This window comes from Ambystoma mexicanum, chromosome 3p (genome assembly GCF_040938575.1).
Source record: "Ambystoma mexicanum isolate Mex_15411 chromosome 3p, UKY_AmexF1_1, whole genome shotgun sequence".
Lineage (NCBI taxonomy): Eukaryota > Metazoa > Chordata > Amphibia > Caudata > Ambystomatidae > Ambystoma > Ambystoma mexicanum.
The window spans coordinates 834,341,251-834,360,025 of record NC_090925.1 but is presented as its reverse complement, the minus strand read 5'-3'; the positions used below and the strand labels follow the sequence as shown (position 1 = coordinate 834,360,025).

Genomic DNA, 18,775 nt, shown 5'->3' with positions numbered 1-18,775 from the left:
TCATTGTATGCACATATTTTGTGATATGTACTTGACCCGGTGGTGAGCTTGGAATGGGTACTTGAATCGATTAGGGAATTTGAGGCGCTGTTTGGCCTGTCAATCGTTCAAAATCTGCACTATATGCGCTGCCCGCATTTATAGCCTGACGCATCTGGACATGGAAATTCCTGATGGGGAATTTGTTATTTTGGTATTTTGGGATTGAACTTGGATTGGTTGAACGTTCAACACAAACGGATTGTATTCGACACATCAGTGGAATTCTGGATGAAATTCCCTTTGTATTGGGTTGAGCAACACTGATGAAAATGATAGTACCACTAAGACGGTTATAGTTCTTTCAGGTGATGCCGATTCCGAACGAGTACTTTGTAAACGTCATATGATACTGTGGAAGCTAAAATGGAAAGGCGGGAATTCAATGATGGCGCTGGAGACATGGTAAGCCCTGAGGTAGAAGGGCTGGAGTTAAGCTGTTGGGCTGTGGCGGCGCTGTGAACTGTCATTTCATTTATTCTTGTAGAGAGACTTGAAAGCCCTGATCTGCTGTAGGGCTGTGGTCTGAGAAAACAAAAGGAGCATAACTCAGCACCGCTTGCCGCTCCCCTGCAGCTGCCTGCACTATTATCATTAAAGGCAATCAAGGCAGAAAGGTGAAAAGGACGCCTTTGCCTTGAAAAGTACGAACCATATCCCGTGTGAAGCACGAGCCACGTGACATCCAGCTGGGCTCATTAACACGCCTGGAGCGCCCTTGCGGCGTAAGCCCTGAGGTAGAAGGGCTGGAGTTAAGCTGTTGGGCTGTTTGGCGGCTTTGAGGCGTGGAGAGTGGCGCGCACCGACTCTGTGTCTGGTGTTTGAAGCATACGCAGCCTCTTAATTTCAAGTACGTACTGCTATTTTGGCTGCTCTTCGGTCCCCAACACTGTTTTTGTACCTGTTTCTTTAAGTATCAAATCATGCAGTGTGTGTTAATGTCCCTTAAATCAGGTATGCCACACATGGGGCCATTAACAAGAAGCACTAATGAGCACAGGCCACAGGCTTATGCCTTAAAAAGCTTGCCTAGAAACTGTACGGGCACCTCAACCCCGCTTGCACATAATTCTCACATGTTACGAAAGCGGAGCTTGAAACCCGTTGGAAATGCTGATATCCGTCTGTTTTGCAAGGATCCATCTGAAATGATGCAAAATTCCATTAACAGCAGGGCGGTAGGAAACCTTCCTCTGCTCATCTCAGATTCAATACCTCCGACTCCCTCAAATGTGAATATTAGTTCTGTTGGTGCTCCAAATGGGTCTGCTAACATAAATGGAAATATCGCCCCTGCCGCAACAATTGCTATTACTGATGGGTCACTCACTGATAGTGTCATATTGGGCAACATATTTACAGCTTCTGCCCAAGAGACCATTGCAGATATACATGACACAATCAGTGATCTGGCAGCCCGACCACAAGAGAATGTCACTCCTTCTCACCTATCCCATTCATCTATACAAAATCTTTCTGCCTCACCTGACTTATTCACAAACAATACTCATTCACGTTCTGCCTCTGAAATCTCATACATGGCTCCAACGCCACGTAATCCGCGTACTATTGGCCCTAATACCCCCAAAAAGGATGATGCCATACTAAGGCCCAATTTACTAGAAATCACTTTAAATTCCTAAATTCCGTAAATTTGGCCATCCAATCTATAGCCAAACTGTTTGAGACCCTTGATTCGAAACAGTCAAAACAAAATTTGCAAATCGAAAAAGTGTTAGCGTGGCAATCCGCCTTCATGCAAACTACGACGTTAAAAAAACAGGTTGTTTCGAGTGGTGCCAAATGTAAATCAAACAATGTTAACGTGGCCACACAAACTGTCTGCTGGCCCATTCTTGCCACTGGTCCATCTATCACTCTTCCTGTAGCTCTGCAGAACAAGCGCCCCATTCTCCCGCACTTTTCAGAACCTATTCGAGACAATCTTCAAATGGCTCCTTCCTTTTAATATGGGAGCCCCGTCCACATTCACACAACCCCTTACAGACATGGTTAATCCGATGGATACAAGTCTGGACAGACCATCTGTGACTCCTCATAGCATTGTTGAGGTGCTGCAGGTTAATCCCCAGACCAGTTCAGAGCTGCCAGTTCAGACACCAGTATACACACTTTTTGAATCAAAGCGGTCTGACAAACAGACTGTCAGATTTTTGGATATGAAGAAAACCAAAAACATGCCAACTCAAAAGAATAATGGCACTTCAAAAACTAAACAGTTTATAAAAGCAGTTACAAATACACAGAAAGGAAAAATGTTAGCTTCTACTGCCATTGCAAAAAAATATCAACAGCAAGCACAAGTTCGGAAAGATAGTGCGGGAGTTAGGACACCAAAAAAGGTTAAATCTTACGCTCCTCTCAATGATTTGTTAGCGGTGGTGGCCGACATGCATGGAGCTGAAAGCTCACAGATCACAACTGTCCCCCCAGTTGTTAAGACAGGTCCTGTAGACCAGTCTGATGAACTTACACAAGGGGCACTTGATCCCAGAAGGCAGGAAATTAGACATGCTGTTGATGAATATATGAGTAAACAGCCATTCCAGAAAGCTTTAAATTGTTGTGAATCTAAAGGTACAACAGACATCATAAAAACAGCGCTCCCTCATGCAATTCCGACAAAATCATCTTTAGCGGCTAGCATTTCCTTAAAGCATGCAAACACTGAATATAATTCTCCATCTATTGCTATTGGCACTAATGTGCCTACTTCGCCTCCAACGTTACCTTTACGGGCTGACTTTTGTCATGCTCATTGCTCTTGTTTAACCCAACAACAGAAAAAACAAACAACTTGGAGTCCATCCTCCACTGCACACCTCCAGGACAGTATTCCATCTCATGTTCCCTGTCTATCAAAAACTGTTGAGGAACTGGATACGAGGATTGGACATGAAGGTGGTACGGTTTCTCTACCACCCCAATTTCTTCAAATACTCCAATTGGCGTTGCAGAAAGCCAATGAGGTCTCGCATCAAGTAGCCCCGCCTCTTGTTGATGCACCACCTCATCCAAACACTGCGAAAAAACAATTGCAATCAAACATTAAAAGACCCGCTTTATACTCTTTAACCATAGCTTGCAGGCCTTCTCCGAGTGTTCAATATGAACTGAACCGCAGGTCAATACTAACAATCTTCGCAGAAATCCCTGCACTAGAAGATATTAATTCGGTTGATTTACAGCTAGTTGAATTTGATAAGGAGCATTCACTCTCTTCATTGAAACTATGGATCAATTCACGGGTTGTTTTAAATACAATCTGGCTTGCCAAAAGACAACTCTATGATTTAGGTTTTATCATTGAAGTAAACTCATCGATCATACCTTTACCAGAAGTTGTACCACAATCAGCTACAGCTGAGATTAAGTGTGGCACATCAAAAAACTCTGAATTAAATATAAAGGACTCAACCAAATCGAACTGTACATGTAATAGAGAGTCTCACATGCATTAACTATGCCACTCCAAATCAAAAACATTATTGGTCACCTTAGCCAGTTGGAACACGAGAGGACATCGTCATCTCATTAACAATCCCAATTTGGCCATTGCGAATGCCGACATAATTATGATGCAGGAAACATGGCTTGTGGATCTCCCAATTTGGGATAACTACGATCTATATCTTAATCCCGCTCTTAAGTAAGAATTGGGAAGACCAACCTCAGGCCTGCTTATCGCCATTAAACAACTTCCCTCATTTTCATCTGAACACTGGCTCTCTCCTAGCTCTTTTCTACAAGCCGTGAAGCTCAACGCTGGTGGTTCCAGCTATGTTCTAATTAACATGTACTGGAACCCGATAGGAATATCCGATCATGCTTTCATGAAAGATTTAAATCATTTACTGGATTTAATCTGTATTGATAAACCGGTGCCGCATGTTATCCTGGCTGGTGCCCTTAATTTACATTGTTTAGAACCTTTCTACGACAAATCTAGATTGGATCTGTGGTTGCATTTTGTTGATTCTCGAAGTCTACAAATGTTAAATGGTACTTTTGCTGATGACATTCCCCCTCACCCCACATGGCATAGAGGCACATCCACGGCAGTAATTGATTATATATATATATATATGTCAACAAGAACCTAATTAATAATGTGACCAAATTTAAAGTCATAGACACTAACTTAAGCGATCACAACATTCTATTTGTTAATTGGACTATATCAGACATTGTGGAAAGTCCATATTCGCAATGTGCAGCTGGCCTTCTTTACATCAACCCAGGCTGCAATAGATTAAGATGGTCTGCAACGTCCTTACAACGGTTTAATCAATTTTATGCAATGGAACTACTCGAAGCCAGTGGGGTGAAAACAAAACATGTTGATTATCACAACTTGATGCAATTGTTTCAACGCAAAATATCACATGAGGCAAAGCCAAAATCAGTACATTTGCATGTGTTCAACAAAGAAATTCAATCTGCAAAAAAGTTATACAGATCCTGCAAAAGGCAAATTCTTAAAACAGCTTCAGAACAAAATAATGGCCTATTGCTAAAGTTAAAAACTAAACATAGGAATTGGATGCGAAGCATGAAAGCCACTCTATATCAAAATGATAGTGCTTGTATGCTAAGGAATCTTGCTGGGAAAAACACTGCCCAAATATGGGCGACTATTAACCAGAGTTCAACAGGACACCAAATTGCATTACAATGTAATAATGTCCCACATCAAGCTTGGGTCACACATTTTACCCAATTGTACGAGCTCCCGCAAATTTCATCTAATGATTTAGCATCTGTGGAAACAAATACATTCGTTTTGAAGTTTGATAAAGAGGACATCTCATACTTCATAAAGAAAGCTACCACCTCTAGGGTTCCAGGACCCGATGGCTTGTCCAACTTTGCTTTGAAACAGCATCCAGATATTTGGACTGACATTTTGTGGAACATGTTCAACAATATTATTCAGACTCAAACATTGCCAGAAACCTGGACCCACTCCATAATCTTACCAGTTTTCAAGAAAGGTGACAGAACTCACCCTGCTAGTTATAGGCCCATAGCACTGCTGGATGCACCCAGTAAAATTTTCAACCGCATTGTACTTGGAGACCTTAATGCCTGGGCCACCAATCACCAAAGAAGGGATCCTTTCCAGGCAGGATTTGTTTCTGGTTTGGGTATTACCCCCAACATACTTGCCTTGAACATGATAAGATCGCACTGCTTTACACAAAATCAACCCTTATATCTGGCATTCATAGACTTTCGGGTTGCATTCGACTCTATTGACCGCAGTCTTTTGTATAGAAAAACTACTGCGATATGAATGTCCACCTTCACTTCTTGCAATAATTAAACTTCTTCATACTAACACCACCCTACAAGTTAGATTGACAACAGAAGGATTGCTATCTGTGCCTATTCATACAGCTCGAGGCCTTAAGCAGGGTTGCATCCTGGCCTCGTTTCTTTTCAACCAGTTTATTTTAGATCTTGGCGAGTCCGTTTCTGTCATACTAACTGATGCACCAAAACTGGGACAACAACTCATCCCATGGATGGTATATGCAGATGATTTAGTTCTTTTATCAACAACTCCACGAGGTTTGCAAAATCTACTTGATACCTTATCCACCTATTCTTTAAATAACAATCTTACCATCAATTTGGAAAAAACACAAGTAGTGACCTGTTTGACAAATGCAAAAGCAGCCGGTAAAAGAACATTTAAGTGGCATTTGCAAAACGTTGAATTGCAGAATGTTTCTGAATATAAGTATTTGGGCATTTCAATCTATAACAAAATCTCAGAAAAATCATATATAGATTCTTTGTCATACAAGCTTCAAACATTAAAATCACAGGCAACTATCCTAATGTCCAAATTCGGTAAATTCTCAATTCACCATGTTATGTCATTCTATCAAGCAAAAGTGGTTCCTATAATATTGTATGGTGCTGAAACTAAACTAATACATAGCTCATCAGTATGGGACATGCTAGAGTCCAAATTTTGGAAAGCATTGCTAAAACTTCCTAACTGTACCCCATTGCCACTCATAAGGTATGAACTTGGTTTGATTACACTTCATGTACAATTAATATGGAAAATGTGTTCATTCCTACGCAAATGTCTTTTAGGTCTGGAACATCGTAATATCTTGAGTCCTGTTGCATACTACCTTGTGAATTCTAACCATCTTTTTCCACGCACTTGGAGAAACTGCGTCTTGAATGCTCTATCTGATGCTTCTATACCTATACTTGTGCTTTTGACAAATCCAAACCGAGCTAAACTAAAATTGTATCAAAAAGATTGGATCTGCACCAGGGACAAATGTTGCACTTACAAGGACTTTGACACTCAACTATTTGGTCGCAAAAGATTCCGGGTAATGTCTGATTACTTACTGAAATTTCCATCACCTTACATAAGGCAACAATATCTGTGTTTCAGGTTTAACCCATATCCGACAATGGAAATCATGGCTAGGAGGGGCTTGGTCACTGATGATTTAAATTATTGTCGCTTCTGCCATGACAAAATGTGTCGTGATACATTGAAACATTTAATAGTGGTTTGCCCAGCTTTAGATGTGACAAGAAAGAAACTCTTCAGTAAGCAACTGCGAACATATGTACCTTTGACTGTTGATGAAATCTGGCACAGAATCTTTTCAAGCAACAAGCTGGGACTTAGAATTGCAATTGTACAATTTTTGGACATAGTGTTGTCGGGGGACACTGAAATTTATTATAAACCTACTTAAATGTGGTTTGAATACAGAACCCCGTGAATTGTTACGGATATTGAAATATGCAACTGTTCAAAAGCTGTGAAAAAAAAAAAAGTTTTTAAAATGTTTCATTTGCAATTTTAATTGTACGATGTATATTGTGCATTGCAAATTGTTCTCAATTGTTCCTAAATAATCGTTCTATTGTTATATTTGAAAAGTTGATTTATCAACCAACCAAATAAAGAAGAAGGAAAGAAAAAAAATTGCCCGCTGGTGGGAGGGAGGGGGGTACAGGGGGCTCCAATTTTAAAATATATTACTGGGATACTACATTACAGCATTTGGTTGACCGGTTCACGCTCGTACATGAGAACACCCATTTACTTCGGGATATGTGTAAGCTGCATCAGCTGTTTGAGCTGCTGGGTGCGCAAGAGTTTTCTTGTCCCTCCCCTCTCCATTGGCCACCGTGATAGTTTGGTGGCGTGCAACAAGACTACTGGGTCCGAGGTTGCCCTTTCTCTCTTAGATGTGTTGGTCTAGCAGTAGATTGGGATATGCTCCCAGTGGAAGGGGAAATGTGACAATATTTCGTATGGGCCACAAGGTTAGAAGGGTGAATTTATGATGACCTAACCCTCTTATATCCCTCTTATTCTGCATGCAAGCATCTGACTTAATTTTCTTTGCTAAACTGATGGCCAATATAAGTCAGTTGTGGGAGTGATTCCTGGCTAGACCATACCAGAATGTTATTAATGTTACGATGTGAGGGTAGATATAAGGGGGTAAACGCATACATTGGATTTCTGTTGCTGAGACTGGGGTTAGGAAGGATGAGAGAAGGCCCTTGTGTGGAATAAATGGGTGACTTGGAAGAATCCGTCTCAGTGGGGCAGGGCTCTACTCTATGTTTATGTTAAAGGATATTTGTACTATGCATTATCACCACTGGAGTGGTCCCCTGGCACTCTGGTGGATCTGAAACAAAAAGGGGGTTAGGGTAGGCGTGTTAATAGGACAAAGTTTGGAGAAGAGCATGGGAGCTGTGAAGTACTGTTGGCAGCTTCAGTTCGGTTAACACCGTTCGCCGCGCATATTGGTGCGGTATTTGGTTCTGAGGCCATAGTTTGTTGTTGTGTGGGGTGGTGGTTGTGTTGTGAAGTGCATGTGGGTTGCTGCGGCTTTAAGAGATGTAATTGTATTTGGTTAGAGTGTGAGAGGTGTGTGAGGGGTGGTGAGGTTTTTTTTGTAGTTTTTGGGGGTTGGTTAGTAGCCTTGTTAGGAGAAATGCACATTCCTATTCAGTCTCCTTTGTGATTTAGAGAAGGTTGTTTCCTTTCGGTGATTGTTTTAGCATAAGGTTTTCTCTGTCATTGTGCTAAGTCAGCTCCTTTTTGTGTTCCCATCTTTGTAGTCGGCCAGCCCATTCATCCCAGTTTCTTTGCTGCAACCTAGTGTATTCCGATTGATTTACTTGCAAGCTACGCCCGTACACTACTTCCTTTCTGACTGGGTAAGGTTGTTGGTAGTGTTGGGCATGTATGCTATTTTTCTGTCATCATGGGGTTGTCGCTTGTGTTCTGTTCCGCTCTGGTTCTTGTAGGAGTTTCCCTTGGTCGGTCCTGTGTGTTGTCTGTACCATCATATATTCTATCTGTCTGTTCTTTGTGTTTCCTGTTTGATTGTTGTAGCTGTTTCAATTTGGTTCTGAGGTGTTGAAGAGCCCCAGGTTTTTAGAAGTTTTCTTAATTGATTTGGTCTTTGGTGTTTATTTCTTTTAGGAGGTTGTTCCAAGTTTTGTGGCTAGGTGGGAGTAAGAGGCGCCCCCTAGTTCTTTCTTGATATATGGTTTTGGTTCCAGGCGTGTTTCATTGCTTGATCTGAGGAGTCTTATTGGCTTGTAGATTGTTTCTTTTTTGTAGGAATTCTGCTCCCTGTCTGCTGATTGCCCTGTGTGTTATGAACATTGTTTTGAACGTGATACAATGATTGATTGGGAGCCAATGTAGTATTCTTAGCACTGGTGTGATGTGGTCTCTTCTGGATAGTTTGAGGAGTCGTCTAGCTGCTGCATTTTGGATGCATTGTAATTTCTTCAGGAGGTATGTCGGCATCCCGAGGTAGAGGCTGTTTGCGTAGTCAATTATTGACATGATGAGGGCGATGATTGTCAGTGTTTTGTGGGTGAAGGAGAGGAAAGGTAGGATACTTTTGTTGTGTGAAGGAGAAGGAAGCATTTCTTCTGTTTACTTGTGGTTCTAAGGTTAGAGCGTTGTCCATTAGGACTTCCAGGTTTTTTATTACCTTAGATGGTGTGGTTCCCATTTCTGTCAGCAAGGGAATGTAGGTGGTGGTCTCTTGGTTTTTTGATATAATCAGGATTTCTTCCTTTCCTGGGTTGATTTTTAAGTTGTTGGCATTCATCCAGTCAAAGATTTCTTTTAGACATTCTCCTATGGTTGAGTGATCAGCGTGTGTATCTTTGATTGTGTAGATGAATTCAGTATTGTCTCCGTAGTTGTAACATGTAATGTATTTTTTGAAGATCCTGATTAATGGAGTCTGGTCGATGTTGAAGTATAGTGGTGATCGTGAGGATCCATACAGTTTCTGTTTTGTCTGGTGGGAATGATTTAGTAGTGCCATGTCAGTTATACCTATATCTTCTAATCTTTTGCTTAGGGTGTCATGGCTTACTGTGTCGAAGGCTGCCGAGAGGTCGAGCAGAATCAGAGCTGAGGTTGTGTTGGATTCTGCATATGTTTTTAGGTCATCCCAGATGGATAGCATTACCGTTTCTGTTCCTCTTGCGGGTCTGAAGCCGACTTGTGCTTGGTCTAGCAACTGGTGTTTTTCTACACGTTCTTGGGTTAATTTGTATACGTATGTTTCTAGGAGTTTTGCCGGGTAGGGAATGTTTGAAATCGGTCAGTAGTTGGAGAGGTCTTCCACGTCGCCAATTGAGTTTTTTTTAAAAAAGTGGCTTAATAAATGCTGATTTGAACGATTTTGGTACAGTCCCTGTTGTGAGCGACAGATTTAAGAGGTTTCTGTAATATTCTGATGGCGTTCCTTGTGCGAGTATTGAAGCCCACTTCTCAGAGGAGGCTATAGTCTGGATTCAATCATTTCTTAGTGACAGGACTATGAGGGTGTTCTCCCCCGCAGCGGCAGCAGACCCTATCCCAATCACCTGCGGAGTGCCCCAGGGATCCTGCGTCTCGCCGACACTCTATAACATCTTCACCAAGCCACTCTGACGATCTTGATAATCTGGGTATCACCTACACTAACTATGCAGATGATACTCAGATTCTCTTACCACTTACTGGGGATTACGTCGAAGATCTGGCTCTGGTGAATAGAGTCTATAGCATCGTTCAGGCATGGATGGCCAACCATGGCCTATGCTTGAACGATGACAAAACAGAGCTCATCATCCTGGGCACGGCAGCCCGTATCTCCAAACTTAACCAAAACTACTCCGCCTTCATCATCGATGGCAACACTATCAAGGTCGCCAGAGAAGTAAAAACCCTAGGTTTTTACCTTGATGCGACACTATCTTTCACCAAACAGGTGAACTCACTGTCATCATCCACTGCCTATACATGCAAGTTAATACGAGCTGGGAAACCATTCCTTTCAGAGGACAGCTGTCTTATTCTAGCTAGAGCCCTCATTTTATCGAAATTAGATTATTGCAACGCCCTCTACATAGGGACTACCAAACAAATCATCCACAGAATCCAAGTGCTCCAAAACAATGCACTTAGAGCGGCCCTAAGTATCCCCAGAAGTGCACACATTTCAGAAATAAGACGAAAACACAAATGGCTTTCCACCCAAGAAAAAATCAACCTTAAATCTGCGTCCCTTATCCACAAATGCCTAAACAACAAAGCTCCCCGATACCTCTCAGAACGCTTCAACAGGAAAAATCCAACGAGACTCACAAGGACAGCCAGCCCCAACTGCCTCCTAGTGCCCAGATTCAAACTAGCCACCATTGGAGGTTCCAGCTTCCCAGTTAAGGCAGCACAGTTATGGAACTCCCTACCCCTTGCACTCAGATCTGACCAAACCTTCAATAACTTCAGAAAGAACACCATAAAATGGCTTATTGAGAATGCGACATAGCGTATGTCACTTTATACGTAACGTCTTCTTATAATGTTTGTACTAACCTGCTTTTACTGTTTGATCGCCATAGATTTGACTGTTTAGCTACGCCTTATCTGCACTTGCACTTGCCCTACCCTGCAGATTCGAAATGTCCACTATGCCTGTAACCTGTAACGTTAACTAATCTGTAACCTGTAAACGTTAACTAAGCTGTAAACCTCCTTGTTCTCTTGCGCCCTGCTACCCTAGGGTCTGGTGCGCACAATAAATAAATAAACAAACAAACAAACAAACAAGCCGGTCTCAAACGCTAGACTTCAGTGGGTACAGTGTAAGAGCACTAAGCGTGTGTATCACTGTGGTTGGAATAGGAAAGATGTCACTGAGGTCTCCAGGGCTGCTGGTGGTGCAAAAAGGAGGTTGGAACGGTCTTGCAGATGTGGTGGAGCTGTGATGAGATTGGGGAATTCTGGGACCAAGTAGTTAACCAACTAAATGAGGTTACTGGGTTGCAGGTACAGGCGTCTCTTAAAATCGGCCTCTGGGCATATTATGGAAAAGGAAAGCCAAGAGAAGTAAACGGCTCAACCAAGTGATCCATTTGGGGTTGAGCCTGGCTAAATGTAGTATTGCTATGGTTTGGAAATCATACGGGACCCAACCCCGGAAGGTTGGATCGGGGTATTCCGAAGATGTCAAGACTGAACTGAATATGGTGGCTATATTGGCAGGTCTGGAATGCAGATGGTCCGTATTTGGCATGAGGCTTGGGATATACTGCAGACTCCATCAGATTTGAGACCATCTTGAATATGCCATGCAGGCCTGCAGATAAGGAGCGTAACAGGCCTTTTTACGTATGAAAATCTTGTAAATACGGCAGGTTTTTTATTTCCCTGTGTACATTTACACACAAGTTTAGAGCAGAGGGCAGTGCAAAGGTCAGGTTACTTGATGGAAACCAGAACGCTTCTTTTGATGTTTATCTACATGGATGTAAGTGCAAGCCATGGATAAACGCCTCTGAAACAGAATGTATTTCTCTGAAGCCTTTCAAAAAAAGAAACTGCACACAATGATAAAAGGAATGGGTTCTTGCCGTTCAGCTTCTGCTTTGTTGATGCTGATGGAGCAAACCGAATCACTGTGCATATTTATTTTCCTAGCATTTTAGGATTCTGAAATTAATAAAATGGAAAACTAAGTTGCGATTGAGAATTCAGATTTTGTAACAAATTATACTTTTTATTTCTTCTCCAGTACAAGCAAACCAGTATTGCACAATTGTATTTTTTTAGAGTTCCTCTGCTGTGTGCATAATCATTCAGAGGCAGATCATTTTAACACTTATCATTTAATTTACACTGTAATTATAAAAAGTGTGTAAAATGATGACTATGCATGGTTTAGTTTACATCCATTCAACCTTGCAATCAATGGGGTACATTACTATAAAGGGTCAGTGGCAGCAGAGGCTTTGTTCAAGGGTGAGTGATTTTCATCACACCAATCACAGGTGTTCTAGCCTCTCAAATCTTCAAGACATTTAAAACATCCAAAACCTGACTATCCAGGAAGTGCAAGTGCTGTTCAAAATGATTACATTTGTAATTGAAATAGAAACTCTGCAAAACCAGTCCCTCTGATAATCCAGATATGTGTTTAACTTATGTAGTGCTTCATACATGGTTGGTCAAACATCTAACCACTGTGATTATTATACCTCAGTCGATACTCAGTTAACCGACCTATGAAGGATGTTAGCCAATCAGATAGCTCAGCTGGTTGAGCACTCTTTGCTGTGATCTGTAGGTTGCAGGTTCGAATCCGGGCAAGGTCGATAAAGGAGTACCAACTTCGGTTTTCTGAAAATTGTGATAAATATGTTCAATGTACAGCATTTTGCCAAAAGCACTTTATAGATAACCATTGAACCATGATATTAGATATAGAATTTAGCAGAGTCTTTACCTCTTTGCACTGTTGTAGCATAACATTGGTATACCATTAGGTAGTAATGGCTCCAGGAAATGAAGCCTTTCATTAAACATCGGAAGACAATTCTGCTATCAAACCTCAAAACACACAATACAATATATGCTTGCTTTACTATGTAATTGTCTACATTTTTGTGTTTTGAACATTTAAATATATGCAGGAGAGATCAAATGGCCAGACCTTAGAGAAATGATGAAAGGTGTATTCTGCCACGATGCAGAAAGCTGCCGCATTGTAATGATTTCCATACAGTTTTTGCACACGTTGGCTGGCTGTCACATACATTTTACTCTCTTGCAATCACATTTACTCTCAAAGTTTAAAAATGGGGAGTAAAATACTCCCAACTCAAAATCTTATCTGGAGCACTGATGCCACAAGCAAGGGAGTTGCTCCTTCCCTGGTCATCCTACCAAGCCTATGGATGGGAAAGATGACCCATTAGACCCATTAGACTAAAGAATGAACACACCAATTGTATACTGTTTGAAAGCAATGAGGGCGGACTGTGGGCACCTATAGATTTTGGCTGTAGTTCTTTACTGCCTGAACTTAATCACTGTAATGTTTGTATTGGAGTGTGAAAGATGTGTAGGTTGAATTTATTGCTTTTAGTATTATATACTGCTTGAATCGTATATCTGTATCTGGCACTGTGTTCAAGAGATGTGCGTGTGTTGGCTTGCTAAATGTCTGGTCTAAACAGTCCACCAAAATACTCAATGCTTCATACAGGTTTTAAACAAGATAGATTGGCAGTTCTGGGGTGAGGGGTGACGGGGGAGGTGTCGGGTGCAAGAAACCCACTATGGGAGAAATGGGGAATTCTCGATAAAGGCAGCGAGGGATTGCCAGGTGTGTCTAGTATCTTAATTGGAGAATGGGTGTGTCCTTCAACTGTGTATTATGCAAGGAATTTAGGGGTGTATATCCACACAGGAACGTGATTTGGTATTATTTAGCAGAGCGACTGCGGAGGTGTGCTTGTGTGATGCATGGTGAGAAATGCATGAAAGGGAAGAAATTAGTTTTTTTACTGCATTTCACATGTTTAAGAGTCCAACTTTGACACTATATTCCTCCATCCTGTTGCAGAAATATATTGTGTGCCCTGGTCTGACTGATATGTTTGATGGGTTACCACTTAAAATGCCTCCAGGAAAGATGAGGATAGAAGAAATGGCATAAAACGATGCATTTTGTCAAAGAAAACAATACTGGCATGGTATCCATGGTGCCTGTGTAGGATGGTTTTTATTTAAGGCTATTAGAAGGAGCCTTATTATTCCTGGATTATGTTTTATTAGCTTAACTACCCGGCTTCATCTGGGATTTCAATTCTCAGATTTTTAAATCTCTGATCTGTAAGTCTCACGTCAGTTTCTTCAGCAGTTTGATCTTTTGTTGTTCAGCAGCACTAATTCTCTTCACGGCAAGTCATGTTTCAGTTTCTTCAGCTATTCCGTTGCTTTGTTTTTTAGCAGCATGAATTCTGATTCAGAATGTTGATCATTTCAGCTTCGATGTGTGACGATGAGCACTTTCCACAAAAGACTTGTAGATTGCGCTGTAACACCACAAAACGCAATGCCGAAAAACAAAGCTGAAAACAAAAAAGATGAATTATCTCGGGAACAGGATGACCTGTCGAGCCAGAAATAGTTGCATTAATTCGGCAATGAAATGCAGAATATTCCATGCAAAATTCATGACACCAGACCTCACTGTTCATGAGGAGTTGCGTCCCCAAGAACGCCACATACAAACACCTTTTTGTTATGTATATCGAGACCTTGCTAGAGGATGTTGTGAAGTTGCAAAGGGTACATAAGGAAACGTGAAATATCGGGGCAGTGAGTGTTAAGGTTGTTAGTCACTGAAGCCAAGTCTTCATTCTGCTTGTTGGGTGAAAATAGTACGACAAAGCTAACTGTTGACCAGCAGATTGCAAACCCGAACATTAACCGGTCTGTATCTGGGATTCGGGATGTGACTGGAAACATAAGACAGAGACATTGTTCATTTTTTGTGTTTTAAATAGGTCTAATGAGGCGAAAAGTGAATGTGTGCTATGGGAACATCTGGCTGGTATTTCCATTTTTGAGCTTCTGCAGGAGGTGTTGGACCTTTGTGGAGGTGCCTACTACAGAAGATGAGATTAAAGTCACGATCAAAGGGAAAGAGGGATGTAAGGCACCCGAGGCTAATGGTCTGTCTACAAACCTACTAGACTGCTACTTGTTTTCCTTCCCTTCCTGGCCTGGCCTGGCTATGTAATGGTCTGAAGAGTGATAGGCTTCAAATTAAGTTTGCAGTTTTGTGGCATGTTGTCAGTTTCTTGTTTCCCTTGCTTTCATATCCACCTGATGGCTTCCTTCTCCTCTGCAGGCTAGAGATGTGCGCCAAAGGCTGCATAACCTCAATGAGAAAGTTCGGGATCTGGAAGTCATGCAGAATACGATCTTGGGGACTCCGCTTCCAGACGAAAGTGAGTTTGTAAACTATAATTCAGCATTAGGAGCACACCGATTTTTCTCGTCTTCCATTTCGCTGCACTTTCTATCCTTTGACTTAACAGAGCTACGTAGACATGCTACACACACCATTGTATCGGACCTTGAAGCACTTGCTAAACTATGTACTGTATAAGGCATAACTTGTCTGTAAAGGCTTCATGGGCACCTGGAAAGTTCTTGCAAATTAACTTTAAAGAGAAGTTCATACTGTACAACACTGTCCTGTGAACTTTCAGCCCTTAACATTGTTAGCCTATGTAAGTCCTGTTTCCATCCATTGGCTGCTTGTTTACAGGTGGTCATGAAATGCTGATTAAAAACATTTTAAGCCATTCTTGTTCAGTGATCCATTGCCAGTGTTGTGCAATTTCGTCCATTGTCAACCAAGAATAGCATCATTTTATTTTGTGGCTCGCTTTTTTGAGGTCCAAGTGCCTCTCCTACATTAGGTCTTTCTTGCATCCGTTTCTGGCAACCTTCCTCATTTCACTATCCACTGTTGCATCCACCTCATGGCTAAACGTTCCAACAGTGACTCCTCTTACTATACCTAATGAACTCCTGCAAATGCTATTAAATTTGGATGATGTTGGTGACCGTGCATGCTCAGTTGCTTTTAACATCATCTTATGCATACATTTCACGAGGACTCCTCCATCAGTCTTTCCAGCCCCTGCATATGCCCCGCCAATGTAACTTTGTCACACTTGGTTTAACTTTGAATTCGCAAAATATTAAGCATACATTCACACATCCAAAGCAAAGTGATCTGTTCCTGATAATAAAATGTATTCTGGAAGATAGGAATATAATCAAGATTGCACATTGGTCAAGTGGTGAAGCTGACAACATCCCCACTACACCACATTTGGTAGCGAGGTGGGCTGAGTAATGGTCAGCATATTTGGGTCCTGTATACATTATACAGCGGTTTTCTGCTAACATGTAGCCAGCTTCAGCAGGTGTCGGAGCAGAGGTTTTGAAGATAGTAATTTGCCCTATAACACACTATTTGACTGTGAGGGGAAGGAAGAAATACACGATTTGCCAAAGAACACACAATTTGGGACCATGTTTCGAGTCCTTCCTGTGTATCCTGGCCTGTGACCTGTATGGTAAAGTGAGATGCCTACAGCAGGTATGTTAACTTATCTTGTTAGTGTTGCAACCAGCGACCTTCAGTGGCCTTATAACTCATCAGTATGGGCCTAAAGCAACCGTTACTTTCTAATGTTTGGGCCTTTGATGAATACCAAATAGTGATAGTTGAAAAGCTTATGAATCTTTAACACTGAGAATTCCACTAGCCAGTTTTCCATTCCATCATTTGTTGCTTTGTGTTTGCTATTACTGAAGGGGAACATCATTTGCAAGACAGGTTTGACCCGCCACTAAGTACAGCCAGAAGGGTGGGGCGCATTCAACTCTGTATTGGAGCGCAAGCAACTATAGGCTGAGTCCAGTGATCAAGGAACCTGTATTGGCACGGGTATTCCCAAATCTGGATCCCTGGCTTGCTGACCCTAGTGCACTATGCTGCAACTAGTTGATGAGGCCAAAAAAGAACATGTATCTTGGGTTGCTTATTACTCATGCAGAAGGGAATTGGCATCTCTGTAGTCTGCTGAAGAGCAGGAGTCTGATCCCAATGCCATGGATCCATGGCACCTGACTACCTGCTCATAGTACACCTGCTGTCACTCTGTGCCCCCATACCTACTGTTCTTTCATGTACAACTACACTTCCAGGAACCACTCTCACGCAGAGTAGAAAAATACAAAATGTTGTGGCTTACAATTAGGTGTACCGGCTATGGGCCTGATTCATGGAACGTTTTCCTATGGGAAACACTTATATAAAACACTTCCATTAATCGAATCAGGCCCTAACTCTTTAGTACTTCAAAGAATGTGTAGCATTTCTTGTTCTGATTCTGTGAAAATATAAAATGCTGGTTATGGTGTAAATTTGTATACTACATTCTAAGTTATGGAGATAATCGTGCATGCTTGTCTAGAGGTAAGGGTTAGTTTTAAATGATGACCTGCCTTATGTGCTAATCACTAATATCCTTGATTTTTGAGAAGAGGTAGTAATTGAGAAGGCAGCCGTATTTCAGGTTATCTGTCAGTCTAGAAATTGAGGTATGTATAATCCAATCCACAATTGTGGGTCCTTTTTAGATAAAGTTGTTGACGGATAGTTTTGCCCACTTAGTATAACCAAAAAGAAGGGGAAACCGATGGGGCCTGCCATGTTGGCCTACCTTGGGAATTTGGTCGGGGTCAGCCTTGCGTCTGTTCTGCACAACAAGGTGTTGGGTTGTACGTTTAGCATCACTGCCAGGTAAAAAGGTTAATATAGGAAAATGTATTTGCACCAAATATTGTGGCAATAGACTGAGGGTTGCGCAGTAGAAGGTGCGTTTATTGTTTTTAGTTGGGTTTGACCCATATTAGATGCTTACATATAGCAACACAGAAAGAGCAACAAATATACTACTGTTGCGGTTGCAGAGGTTCTAGTTAGAGCAGTATTATAGCGCAGTGTTTAGTTGATGCATTTTAAGTTATGAATGGCAGTGAGGTACGGAAAGAGTAGAAGCGGTTGAAAGATGGGGTCAGAATGGTATTGTGGTAGAAGCGAGGTCAGCGTGTTAACATGGCAGAAGTATCGAAGGCCTCGTACACTTTAAAACAGTAGAATGCAGGCCCGGGTGTGGAGATGGGGCTGTGTAGCTCGGCTCCAAAAACAAAAGAAAATCCCCTTTACAGTCCCCAGGAGAGAAGCTGAGGTCAGAGGCTCCATTTGTGCAGATAACTGCTAATTGTATCCAGCTGCAGAACCTGAATAGGGTGGAAACAAAATGTGAGCTGCAGTGATAATTGGTAGGGGTGCGCCCGTTGAAGGACGAATTCATGAGAATAGGGTATAAGGATTTGTGATGCCAATGGGCAAGGCAAAGATTTAGAGCACTACTGCCCTCCCATATGAATTACAAGTAGACACTTAACCAAAAGCAAATAAATCCATGAAATTCAGACTCCAGAGCGGTACTTTAGTCACGTTATTACTGGGCACCTGGAATTAGGAGGAGAAAAAAAGGGGGTGGGGGCGGAGCGGGGGCGGAGCCGTGTCTGGAATGTTCCGTGATTTGTGATGGGAGGTGCAGAGGTGATGCCAATAAATTAAGTGCAAGATTGGGGGTGCAGCTTGTGTGTGCTGTCCGGGTTAATCAGAAGGCCTATTGTTTTATCACAGCAGAGTTGGCCACGCCAGTTTACTTTGATCGCATCTGGAACTGTGAGGGGTGCACATCCTGTGAGGGTCTTAATTCATGACTAGATCAATCGGGGGAAGCC

At 41.9% G+C, this 18,775-nt stretch overlaps 1 protein-coding gene across 1 annotated transcript in view; it reads left to right on the top strand.

Moving 5' to 3' along the window:
- The window catches only part of STX4 (syntaxin 4), a 499,563-nt gene that overhangs the window by 95,860 nt on the left and 384,928 nt on the right, over positions 1 to 18,775 (top strand). The window contains exon 3 of the mRNA XM_069651919.1: positions 15,285 to 15,384. Within this exon, the coding sequence (XP_069508020.1) occupies positions 15,285 to 15,384 (100 nt within the window). The remainder of the gene's footprint in view (positions 1 to 15,284; positions 15,385 to 18,775) is intronic.